The 13,431-nt window shown below is 39.1% G+C and overlaps 1 protein-coding gene across 1 annotated transcript; it reads right to left on the bottom strand.

Moving 5' to 3' along the window:
• Nucleotides 1-2,268: 2,268 nt before the first annotated feature.
• On the bottom strand, nucleotides 2,269-13,074 carry cntd1 (cyclin N-terminal domain containing 1). The gene is made up of 7 exons (XM_063037828.1): nucleotides 12,433-13,074; nucleotides 12,260-12,335; nucleotides 8,608-8,776; nucleotides 8,327-8,489; nucleotides 6,526-6,670; nucleotides 2,591-2,687; nucleotides 2,269-2,440 (listed from the first exon to the last, which is right to left on the bottom strand). The coding sequence occupies exons 1-7, from the start codon at nucleotides 12,614-12,616 to the stop codon at nucleotides 2,327-2,329; spliced, it is 948 nt and encodes a 315-aa protein (XP_062893898.1). The 5' UTR covers nucleotides 12,617-13,074; the 3' UTR covers nucleotides 2,269-2,326.
• Between the last annotated feature and the right edge of the window lie 357 nt (nucleotides 13,075-13,431).

The following is a 13,431-nucleotide window of genomic DNA, read 5'->3' as shown; positions in this document are numbered from 1 at the left end:
GAAAAATTTTCTGGATTTATTATGTATACTTGTATAATTATTTGTATTTGGCTTTTTCCTGCTATGGTTATCCAGTATTTCAGAAGAAATGGTCATAACAAATAACCCTCATTTTTAGTTACATATTTAAGAAAATTAAGTATTACTAGTTTCAAAATCTTTAGTGATGAGCTGTCTTGACCAAAAATAACTATTTCTTATATTATCCCTGTTATGAGTTCAAGAGGGTAACATGATGGGAGATTGATGCAGCTAATAAACTGCTGCCTCAAAGCTCCAATGAACCAGCTTCAATTCTGTTCTCCATTACTATCTTTATGGAGTTTGCATATTGTCCCTGTGACTGTGTGAGTTTTCTCCAGGTGCTCCAGCTTCCTCTTGTGACTCAAAAGTGTACCAGTAGGTAGAATGATGGGCCATTGTAAATTTCCCACAGTGGGTAGGTGACTGATAGAATTTGGGGAAATTAATGGGTGTGAGGAGAAAAATATTGTCAGATAGGCATTCACTTGATGATCAGCACTGACTCGATGGGCCAAAGGGTGTTTCTGTGCTGTATGACTCTATGACCCTGTCCCCTGTCCATGACTCTTTTTGTGGAGGCCATTTAAACTGTTCACCATAAGCTGCAGCTTTTCTAATTGTAAGCCAGTTTATTTAAATATAATTTCTGGTTGTATCTAATTTTCCAACTAGTCTAAAGCAAAAAGTACCAAAAAGTTTTAATCAACATTTTCTGAAAATATCTTGTACAATGCCAGTGCTCATGAAGCACATTTCAAGAGCAAATTTGCATAAACAGTATTTAGTAAAATATTTAATTATGATAACCTGGTACCCTTGGGACTTTGGTATCATAGACCTACAACAAAGAAATGGGCCCTTTGGCCCATCCTGTCCATGTCAGCTATCAAGTACGCATGCTAATCCCAAGAACTGCAATTCATCTGTAGCCTTTCTTTACCTTGGAGATTCAGTGCTCCTCCAACTACATAAATATTATGAGAATCTCCACCTGCACCACCCTCTCAAGCAGTAAATTCAACCTTCCTATAGATTCTTCTCTGTATCTTCCTCACTATCTCCCTGACTACCCTCTTATCAATATACTCATAAAATGCCTCGGGATTTTTCTTATCTGCCACTGATATTTCTCATTGCCCTCCAAATTTAATTTTTAAGAATCCCACCAACACTCACTACTGAAAAATCTCCATTTTCAGTCCTCTACACCTAATATCTGCTTCCTTAAATAAAACCTTGGTGTCTCTTTACCTCCAGGGCTCTCTTGCCTTTCACCCTTGTAATAACATATTGGACCTGAACTTTCACTGTTTCACTTTTAAAAGATTCCCACTTGTTGGATGTAGATTTTCCACAGGTAGCTGCTTCCAGTCTACATTTGCCAAGTCCTGTTTGATAATGGTGAAACTGGCTTTCACCCAATTCAGAATCTTTCTTGCACCACAAATTAAACTGGAACAAAAATGGATGGCCCAGCAATTTGCTCCAACAAGCAGATTGGTTAGCACAATGCTTTACAGTCCCAGCGACCTGGGTTCAGTTCCTGCCGTTGCCTGTAAGGAGTTTGTATGTTCTCCCCATAACCATGTGGATTTCCTCTGGGTGCTACGGTTTCCTCCCACAATTCAAAGATGTACCGGTTGGTGGGTTAATTGGTAATTGTAAATTGTCCCATGATTACGCTAAGGTTAAAACAGTGGATTGCTGGGTGACGTAGCCAGAAGGGCCTGTTCTGCGCTGCATCTCAATAAATAAGTGGCATTTTTTGAACAGGTCTGTACAGTGGTCTGTTGGAGCTTTGTACATCTGCAGTATATGCAGGGAGTAGGATGGTGGAATGATTTTGGAGACCCTAGCTAATGCCATTGGGGCAAGTGAGTTGGAAGGGGCCATCAAAATCCTGCACTGGTGGGTGTGGACGGTAGGAACTGCACCAGTAATAATGATATTGGAGGGCAGTCTTGTTGGGGGGAGGGAGGAGGCCGCAAGAGTGCAAAAATAAGTGTAGAACAAATGTAGAGGAGAGTTTGTTCTTTAAGTTGGATACTCACTTGATAAGCAACTTGTGTATGTATTGTATACTATAAGGAAATTGAACATAAACTAAAGTAAATCTCCATTTGTGCACTCAGATCTAAAAAATTAATACAGAGCACTTAGTGTAATTCAATCATGTTAATTTTCCACATCAAATAACATAAGACAATTTTTAATAAAATAAAATGTTTTCAAATTAATTGCATGTCTCAAATGTGCAATGGTGAGTTCATATCATCACTATACTAGCAAAATGCAATATAAGCTATGAACGTACATATTCCGAATGGTTTGTAAAAATATGTTGTAATATTATTTGAGAAAACTCCAAGATACTCTCTTCTGATACACCGCTAATTGAGGCAAGTTGCTGTACAACCTTAAAAACAAAAACACAAATTGGGATATTTGAAACAATTCATTGCTTTTACTGTTGCAATTACAGTAATTACTGCAAGATATGAGACTAAAGAACAAAATTCACTGATTTCTAGCATAATAGTATTTTTATATTTGTATTGTTTACTACCTTGCACCACGGTGAATAGTTCAGCATAAATGCACTTGTTCCAATAACCCCAACGGCTAAAAGCATGCAATCTTCCTTTACCGATAAAAATTTTGCTCTATGATGAAGTTGAAATGTTATTTGTCATTTGCATATGATAAATTTTGAAACAACTAAAACATAAAACTCAAAAAAAAAGAAAATTAGAGGTGCACTTAACATAAAATGATTGGCTGTTTGCACTTTAAATTAGTTAGCTGGACTTCCTTGGAGAAAGACTCATTCCTCACAATTGAGGATGGCTTGCTTCTACTCCAGCATTTAAGGAGTGCAAGATGATAGCTTAATGTGAAGAGGTCTTTGCACACTAGTTACTGTGTGTCATAAAAGAATAAGGTCTTGGTCCAATGACAAGAAAGCTTAAGATGATTGGACACTGTTAACCTACACCCACACAACTCTGATCATGTACTCAGGTGGACACAAACATGCATGCTTTCTCCCACATCCTCTTCCTTCGCTTTCTTCCTAACTTTTAACCCCAATCCACTTCCCTCTACAGTATCTCCTTTCCCTCGGATGCCCCATCCTTTTATCCCCCTTCCATGATCCCTCCATTTTGGCACTTTCACACTTTATCATTCCCCTTCCATCTGTCACTGTAACCCACCACCACCCCTCCCTAGCCCTGCCTTCCAAACTATTCTTGCCCAGTCAGTCTCTTACTTCAATCGCTAGCTGCTTGCTGCTGGTTGAGGCTGTCCCCAACTGCTGCTGTTTCCCAGACTGCAAATTCTCCACCTGGCTCCTGTTTCACCTTGCGTTTGTGATCTTTCATTTTATCTTGCACTTGTTTCCCTTGCTGAGTATTTATTAACTCTGAAATAAGTCGTGGATAAAGTACAGGATTCAATGATGATCTGAAAGCCTCCTTGAAGAAATCCCCACCCACTCTTGCAAATCTCTGTTCAAATTAGAGAATGAGCTTTCAGGATGATTACTGCAAACTTTGAGGCAGTGCATCAGAAGCATAAAGAAAAGTCCTGTGTGATGGTGGAGCAACAGGTCACCTCACAGATCACTAATCTGTGACTGCACAGATTGTCTTTGAAAGAACTTGGAGCTTCCCCCAATGGCCACAAACCTGTAGTAGTAGTCATCTTCCCCAATCCCAAGGGATCTAATGAAAAGAGAGTAAACGTATCTTCTTGCATTGGTTGGGAGGTGGTTGTGAGGAATAAGTGATCTGAGCTATGAGCAAATTGGCATAGGGTTAATAAGATCTCAAAGATTGGTGTGAGAGACACACATAAAAGTTGCTGGTGAATGCAGCAGGCCAGGCAGCACTTATAGGAAGAGGTATAGTCGACGTTTCATGCCGAGACCCTTGATGAAGGGTCTTGGCCTGAAACATCGACTACCTCTTCCTATAGATGCTGCCTGGCCTGCTGCGTTCCCCAGCAACTTTTATGTGTGTTGCTTGAAATTCCAGCATCTGCAGATTTCCTCGTGTTTGGTGTGAGAGAAGTGGTTTTGAGTTTGCGGGACACTGGCACCAGTATTAGGGGAGGAGGGAGATGTTCCGATGGGATGGGCACACCTGAACTATGTTGGGACCAGGATTCTGGCAAATCACTAACTAGGGATATGGATAGGGCTTCAAAATAGTAGGAGGATGCTATGGAAAATCTATGGATAAAGTAAAAGGGAAGGAGAGTCTAGAAAATGTTACAGGAGTCTCCAGAATAAAGCATTAGACAAAGTTTAGAAAGGGATAAGAATTTAACTTCAGGTAATATGGAGATAAAATTGAGAAGGGTAGTGAATAGAGGACTGAAGTTGCTATTTGAATACATGAGGTAACTGGGCTTATAACACAGTTAGAAATTGGCTGGTATGATGTTGTGGGCATCACTAGAACCATGGTTGAAACATCTTCCAAGGATACACATTCTATCGAAAATAGAGGCAGGTGCACAGAGGGGGTGGGGTGCCTCTTGGCAAAAAATGAAATCAAATCCTTAGAAGTGTTACAGGATCAGAAAAGGTAGAATCTTTGTGGGTAGAGTTAAGAAACTGCAAGGGTAAAAAGACCCTTGGGGGGAGTTATAATGGGGAGGGGGGAAGGATTTCAATATACAGGTTGATTGGGGAAAATCAAGTCAGTTTTAGATCCCAAGAGCGGGAATTTGTGGAATGCCTAGGAGATGGCATTTTAGAGCAGCTTATTGTCAAGACCACTATGGAAAAGGCAATTCTGGATGTCGTGGCCAGTGCGATCATGTTTGCTGGGGCAGCAGGCTGAGGGTAGCAGACACCAACAGAATCAACAAACTCATTTGTAAGGCCAGTGATGTCGTGGGAATGGAACTGGACTCTGACGATGGTGTCCAAAAAGAAGATGCTGTCCAAGTTGCATGCCATCTTGGACAATGTCTCCCATCCACTACATAACGTACTGGGTGGGCACAGGAGTACATTCAGCCAGAGGCTCATTCCACCAAAATACAACACAGAGCGTCATAGGAAGTCATTCCTGCCTGTGGCCATCAAACTTTACAACTCCTCCCTTGGAGGGTCAGACACCCTGAGCCAATAGACTGGTCCTGGACTTATTTCCCAGCATAATTTACATATTACTATTTAACTATTTATGGTTTTATTACTATTTAATTATTTATGGTGCAACTGTAACGAAAACCAATTTTCCCTGGGATCAATAAAGTATGACTATGACTATGTGGTGTTGTGCAATTAACCAGATTTGATTAGGGAGCTTAAAGTAAAGGAACCCTTAGGAGGTAGTAATCATAATATTATCCAATTTGTCCTGCAGGTTAAGAAGAAGATAAAGTCAGATGTATCAGTATCACAGTTGTGTAAAGATAACTACAGAGGCATGAGAGAGGAGCTGGCCAAAGCTGACCGGAAGGCAATACTAGCAGGGAATCACAGAGGAGTAGCAATGGCTGGAGTTTCTAGGAGTAATTTGGAAGATGCAGCATTCGTTCGTCCTAAAAAAGATCAGGCAAGTTAAGTCAAAGACATAGAAGCAAAAGAAACGGCATACAATAAAGCAAAAATTAGTGGGGAAGCTAGAGAGTTAGGAGCATTTTAAAAACCTACAGAAGACAATTGAAAAAGCAAAAAGAGATGAAAATACGAAGGTAAGCTGACCAATAATATGTCTTTCATTTTCAGATTTGTGACAATAAAGACTTCCTTCACGGAAATACTCTCAAATGGCAACGGAGACATTTCTTTTATACCAAGCAATTATTGGACTGAATTATGCTCCATACAGCCTAACCTCTGTGGTTTTGCTTCAGATGCACCTACAACTTGCAAATCCATTGATCAACTGGTAGTTGGGGATTCTGTGGCTGTCTTGGAATGGCACTGAAGGCTACAAGCAATGACTCATAAAATGTTATTTATTAAGCAAAATTAGCGACCACATCTAAATAAATGGGATTCTGTTATTTATACCACTTGGCTCCGTGTGTTGGTGCTCTGTTGCTGAATTTTAATGTGAGTTTAATAGATGAGTGGGAAAACAAAAGCAGTAGCATCTAATATTCAGCTGATCTCTAATTTCCATATTTCTAATCACAAGCCTGGAAGTTGGTGACCAGTTGTCCCAAAAGGAGATTGCTGCTGGCCAGGGCTAAGTATGTTTATGCTCATTAAAATAATACCAGTATTTATCTTCCTACCCAACAGGGGGGAGAAAAGCAAAATTTCTCAAAAAAATATATAAAAGCAACAAAATAACATTTAAGTGAACACTGTGTATTAGATTTGCAATATACAGCCTTTTTGAATAAATGATTATCATAGTCAACTGAGGGGTTTGTTTGCATCGTCTAGAATACCTTGCTTATGAATTTTTAAAAATACAAATGTAACCAATTTTAAGCAAAATTACTGACTAATGTACAAAGAAAAGTACTTGCCTCTGGAGTTCAGTGGGCATGGAATTTTGAATAATATTTTTTAATAAACTTTCATAGATAGTGTTTCTCCTTAGATAAACATATGTCAGCACCTTCAGAGAGATACTGTGCAGACGTTTAACTGGAACAGATGGATTATTATACCCTAAAAAGGTAATGTTAAATTATGCTCAAACCAATTAAGTAATTGTAAAGAATAGTCTAAAATAGTTTTAAGTTATTTGTGCTGACTTTTCACAATCAAGTAATGGCACACAAAATCAATTCTACTATAAAGTAACATTTCTGTAACACTTGGTCATTTAAACATAATTAACAAAACTTTATATTATTGAAAACAATGCTGATTTGATTTTGTTACTGCCCAAGTGAAAAAGATTGTTTCAAATTGATTTACCTTTTATATTATGTGAATGTATGAGTCTTAGTGTAGCAGAGGTTTTTTATTTCAGTTGGCATTATGGTAAAGGATTGGATGTTGGAGTATATTGAATAAGGTGAAAGGAAAACTTGGTTGCAAACCAAGAAGTCATTTCAGTTGACAACTTATGGTATAGAAAGCACAAATTAAAAATGAAACTGAGAAAAAACTCAAGAGAAACTCAAACATATATATATATTAAGGGCAAAGAGATATTAAAAGGTTTGTTGAAGATAAAAATAGGTAAATGTTAAAGATGGCTATGATCAAAATTGATTTTTTGTTAGAAAAAGAGACAACACAGTAGCTATTATTAATTGTGGAATACTGGATATAATAGAAGGAGGAGAAAACAATGAACACATCTAAGGCAGGGTAGGGAACAGTGGAGGTTCTAGCCAAAAATCAGTGAAACGTTGACAATAGAAATATAGAAGAAATTTTGAGAAAGAATGCTGCTTAAGCAGTATTATCAGTCTAGATTATATGCATCTTAAATTACCTTTTTAAGGAGGTAGTGTGGAGGATCGTCAAGGGATATGCTATCCACAAATTTTAGCAATGCATATGACAAGGTTCCGTATGCAGACTGATCAGAAAAAGAAACTTAGGGAATCAAGACTGAAAAAAATCATTTAAAATTAGCTCAATGATAGTGATCAGGGAGGTGTTTGCAGAGGGAGCCCACTGGGCATTGCATAGCACATATCAATTACTTATATGACACATAACAATTATGAACAAATGGGAGAAAATTGTGAATGTAAAAATTGCCAGGCTAGTTAAAAAGCTGTAAACTGCAGGGAAATGGGATATTTGGGAAAGTGACAAATGGAATCCATAGAAACGCGAGTAGTGCACTTGCACAGAGTGAACAAGTCAAGAGATTACATAATAAGTAGTAGGATTTTGATAAAAGCAGAGCTTGTCTCCAGATTCTTAAGGGTGGGAGTAAAAGTGGGTAAAGAAACATTGATTAAGTATACTGTACAATGACAGGGAAGCCTTGAGAAAAAACTGTAAAAGGAAAAGGGAAATCTATACCTGTCCTTAAATTAAAATCTTACATTGCTATGGCACCTTTTGCTCAGGAAATTCTAAAGAGCTCTGCAGCCTAATGAGTGCATTTTGAAATATATCCTATGTGGTAGCATTAAAAATGAGGCAACTAATACGGGCTCAGAAAATTCCACAAACAACACTGTGACCATGACCTGATCATCTAATTTTATGTTATTGTTTGAGTGATGATCACTGGACCAAAGGAATAATTTCTCTTCTCTAAATTTGCATTCTTAATCAATTCCTTCCCAGAGATTAAACATTTGATTAAAATACACCTTATATTTAATAAATATTAATTACAATTTTTGGACTCACCCATGATTACTATTAGTAGTTCAGTGTGTGTGAAAGGGGAAGGAACATTGACTTGAAAATTCAGAGTTTTGAGAACAAGGAGCTCTGAATCCAGGAGATCTTCACTTTTGTATAAGTAGCCATGAGAACGAAGGAATTTAAGGGCCATGGTATTATTAACACTCTGAAAGAAGAGGTAAGTTTAAAAAAAAAATCACATTTTGTATTCTGGTAAAACATCAAGACAGAACTTGTATTGAATATCCTGATGACATTATACAGGTATGTTCTAAAAATATTACTTGGTAATAGAATGAAATCTTGCTTGCTATTTGAACACAAGACATGATTCGTAGCACAAAATGTTCTTGGATTGTAGTCTGCGCCAGTATCCAGTCAGAGTTTTCTGTATCATTGTTTGAATCTGAGCACGTAGATGAATACAGTTTATCAATGTATTGAATCATAAACCTGCAAAATAAAGCAAATATCAAATGTTGTTATAGTTGGTGTTGTCATATTTTTTCAAATCTTATAAATTCTTAAGAAGTCATTATGAAATTTTCTCAAGTTGTGCGAACTCTTAACTTTTCAATTTTTCTTTTCTTTTCCCTCTCTGCTGGACTTCGGGACGAAAGGTCTCGAGTTCAAATCCAGCCAGCTCCCCTGCACGCTTTCCATCCATGCTGGGTTACGAGCTGGTGATCTCTTTGGAGACTCACCCGACAGAAGGCAATGGTAAACCACCGCAGTAACTTGCCTCATACGCAGTTCCCCACTACGTCAGAGAGGCATAGAGGGAAATCGTCCACTAACCGGAGGAACTCCGGATGTAACGTACCTTTCCTTTTTTACATTATCATTAATGCGTACTCGCAGAAACTCCTTTATTATCCATGATGCCTTGGTGTACTTTAAACACATTTTTAAGAGTCTGCCATTGAAGTCTGATATCAGGCTTTATTTCCTCTCAGTTGCTCCTCCTCTATTGCTATTCAAAATAATCCTGTTTTATTTAGTTTAGCTTAATTTAGTTCATAACTTATAGGTTGTTCATACTCTAGTGGATATTACTTTCCCCTAAGATGAACTCTTATCCAGGTGGATATTATTTCCTTACAAATTGCATCATACTTCTACTAAATTTACTCTTTTCTTTTAAAAAAATTACTGCTACTGGATGCAAACAATCTAATATAACTCTTGTTTTTATAGTGAAGTAATGAAACAATGAATTTAAAACTTCATAAATGATTCAGGTTTCATGGTGACTTTAAAATGAATGCAAAACATTTTGCAAAGTTATCATATCTCACCCAAGGGTACAGGAGCTGAAATGCCAGTTTTATTTTTAAAGGGCTGAGTTACTGAGTGTTCAATGGTTATGACATTGGGGCCCATATAAAATTTCCAGTTCAAACTCTATTCCACAGCTGTGAAACCTGGATCATTTTCAAGAATCATTTGATAAACCAGTAACTTTTGCTGGTGCTACTTCCAAAAGAATGATGATTGAAAGTGGATGGAACATCACATGACTGCCAACTTCTTTTCTAATGCCAATGTCACCAAAGTAATGATCATCCAACATAAGCTGTGGTAGACAGGACATCATCAAGTCTGACATAGACATCAGAAATTAGACTTGATTAGTTCAGGACTAACGTACAAACATCATCTTGTGAGACAGGACATATCACACTTTGGAGACAAATTAACAATGGAAAAGGTAAAAAAAAAAGACCAGTCTGATCCTCCTACTGGCTATCGTCTATGAAATACCAGGAAGCTGATGGTACAGGGCAGGACTTTTCAGCAATAACGTATAGCTCAAATGTCGAAATTACTCAACAGAGGATCATCGCTGAAAATGGTGTTTTTATCCAAGAACATTTTCTTCACTGTCATTTGGATTGGGTGTTTATTCATAATATTGGACTTTTAGCTACCCCTTTTGTTTCCATTACTCCACTAAGAACTTGTGAATTATGGTGTTCTGTGGGCAATTCATATGAGCTTCAGTTTGACGCACCTCAACTGCTTTAATTTTTTTTTCATTTTTATTAAGTATAGGAAGGATATGATTAAGCTATAGAGGGTGTAGAACAGATTCATAAGGATGTTGCCTGCAGTGAAGGAGTTATGTTTAAAGGAAGATTTGATAGACTGAGACTGTGTTCCCTGGAGCAAAGAAGGCTGAAGGGTGACCTTATAGAAGTGTATAAAATTATGAGGGGCATGAATAGATTAGTGTCAAAGGCTTTTTCCAAGAGTAAGGGGCAGATTTTAAGGTGCGAGGGGAACGAATTCAAACTAAAAGGGATCTGAAGGGCACACAGAGAGTGGTGGGTATATGGAACAAATTGCCAGAGGTGGTAGAAGCAGTTACAAATACAATGTTTAAAACATCCTTGGGACTAATTTGGGGACAGAAGATGGTAAAGGATATAGTCCAAACGTAGACAATGGGATTAGTTTTGATTCGTATCTAAGTAAGTGTGGGCTAGTTGGTCCAAAGGGTCTGTGTCCGTGCTGCATAACTATTCAAAGTTTAGTAACATTATTATCAAAGTACATCTATGTCACCATATACAGCCTTGAGATTCATTTTCTTGTGAGCATACTCAGTAAATCTAAGAACACAACAGAATCAATGAAAGACCGCACCCAAGAGGACAAACACCCAATGTGCAAAAGACAATAAACTGCAAATACAAAATAATAAATAAGCAATAAATTTGAGAATATGAGATGAAGTGTCCTTGAAAGTGAGTCCATAGATTGTGGGAACAGTTCAGTGATGGCATGAGTGAAGTTATCCCCTCTGGTTCAAGAGCCTAATGGTTGAGGGGTAATAACTTCCTGAACCTGGTGGTATGGGTTCTGAGGCTTCCGTACCTTCTTCCTGATGGCAGCAGCAAGAAGAGAGCATGGCCTGGGTTGTGGGGACCTGCAACAGCGCTCTGTGTAGATGTACTCAACGATGGGAAGAGTTTTACCTGTGATGGACTGAACCATATCCACTACTTTTAGGATTTTCTGTTCAAGGGCAATGGTATTTCCATACCAGGTCATGATGCAACCAGTCAATATACTCTCCACCACATATCTACAGAAGTTTGTCAAAGTTTTAGACATCATATAAAATCTTTGCAAACTTCTAAGGAAGTAGAGGCGCTGCCTTGCTTTCTTTGTGGTAAGCCCAAGGCAGATCCAGAACACCGAGGAAATTGTTGCTGACCCTTTCCACCTCTGATCCCCCGATAAGGACCAACTGTTTCCTCTTCATGAAGTCAGTAATCAGCTCTTTGGCCTTGCTGACATTCAGTGAGAGGTTGTTGTCGTGGCACCACTCAACCAGATTTTCAATCTCCCTCCTTTTTACTGATTCATTACCACCTTTGATGTCAGTAAACTTGAATATGGTATTGGAACTGTGCTTAGACTCAACAGTCGTATGTATAAAAGTGAGTAGAGCAGGGAGCTACGCGCACATTGTTGTGATATACCTGGGCTGATGGAGATTGTGGAGGAGAAGTTGTTGCCAATCCGAACTGACTAGGGTCTGTAAGTGAGAGAGTCAAGGATCCAAAGGGGGTACTGAGGCCAAGGACTTGGAGATTATAGGTTAGTTTAGAGGGGATGATGGTACTGAATGTCAATAAAGAGCATCCTGATATATGCGTCTTTGCTGACCTGATGTTCCAGGTTTGAGTGAAGAGCCAATGAAATGGCATCTGCTGTGGACCTGCTGCTCCAGTAGGCAAATTGAAGCAGAACCTGGTCATCATTTGAAAAGTAAGAGTGGAATGAATTTATTTTAATAATTGTTTTCTACATTATAATTCAAGGTGGGGTCTGAAATAGTATTTTTCAACACCATGCAGCATATTCCTCAGTCGTCAAACTTAAAATGTCACCAAGAATTCACTAGCTAATAGCAATGCTCATTACCTATCTAGTAGTTCCACTGCTTGGTATCTGATTAGCTGATGAAGCCCCAATCGATCACAGAGAAGGAAAATAAATTCTATGATGAGAGAGATAGAGAGAAGGAGAGAAGTTACTTGTGAGTGAAAAGTACACAGAGCTGCTTCTGAACTCGATAGGCAGACGCCTGGCCTCACCTATTAATCGTAACTTTTTGAAAGATCCCGCGTGCTGGGACGGTTTCAACAGGTTATTTTCATTCTTTTTTGTCACATCCACCAGAAACTCCTCCAGCATATCTCTTGCGATGAACGCCAGTGCAGGGGGCGGTTGGGAACAGCCCTGACTCTGGCCCGCCTTCACGACCACCGCCTTCTTCATCTTCCTTCAACTCCGAACCGAGGCCCAAAACCGTGTGTGGTCTGCTCGCGTCAACACACGCGCCTAACGTTCTTGATCAACCGAGAGGTGTGAGAAAAATTCAAACTGGCAAAATTCCTACATGGTCTACCCGACTCCGGGAAGGCGCGAAGCAAATGGCGACACACTCCTCACACGCTGGCAGTCACGTGGCACCAGACCACGCAAGTGGACGGCGCAGACGGAGTGTCGGCAGTTCCCGCTTGTTTCGCGCCCAGTGTCATCGGCATCAAAGGCCAAAGTGAAACTCAAGAGGTCTACTCAAGCCATCATTTTAACTTAGAATGAATGTGGAAGGGCAGGTAACTTGTCAGGATCTCCCAGAGCACTTCGTAGCTGATGAAGTGTTTCCAGAGCGTACTTTCACGTATTTTACAAAGACTCTATTTAGATTAAGGAAAGCAGAAGGAACGCTTGGAACAAAGGGCAGATTGCTGGAAGTAACTCATCGGTAGTTCATCAGAGGAGTCTCCACTTCTGGTCATTTTCAACTGATCATCAATGATCTTCATGTCAGAAGGGAGAATGTTTGATGATCAATTCCATTCACGACGTTTTGAGAACTGAAGCAGTCCCTGCCTGCATGCAGCAACGTTCAGAAATAGGGAAGTAATATTCACAGATCCCCTTCCAAAATTATATCATGTTATTTATTCACTCCCATTCCCTATTAATCTGGACAACTCGGCCTTGCTCATTACCAATAATGCTGCTATCCTGTTTAACACAGTGGAGATGACTGACAACATTCAGGCAGCAGTTTTGCTCCCTAACAC

This window comes from Mobula hypostoma, chromosome X1, assembly GCF_963921235.1.
Source record: "Mobula hypostoma chromosome X1, sMobHyp1.1, whole genome shotgun sequence".
NCBI classification, from domain to species: Eukaryota; Metazoa; Chordata; class Chondrichthyes; order Myliobatiformes; family Myliobatidae; genus Mobula; species Mobula hypostoma.
The sequence above is the reverse complement of the archived record's forward strand: the minus strand, read 5'-3'. Positions and strand labels throughout refer to the sequence as shown.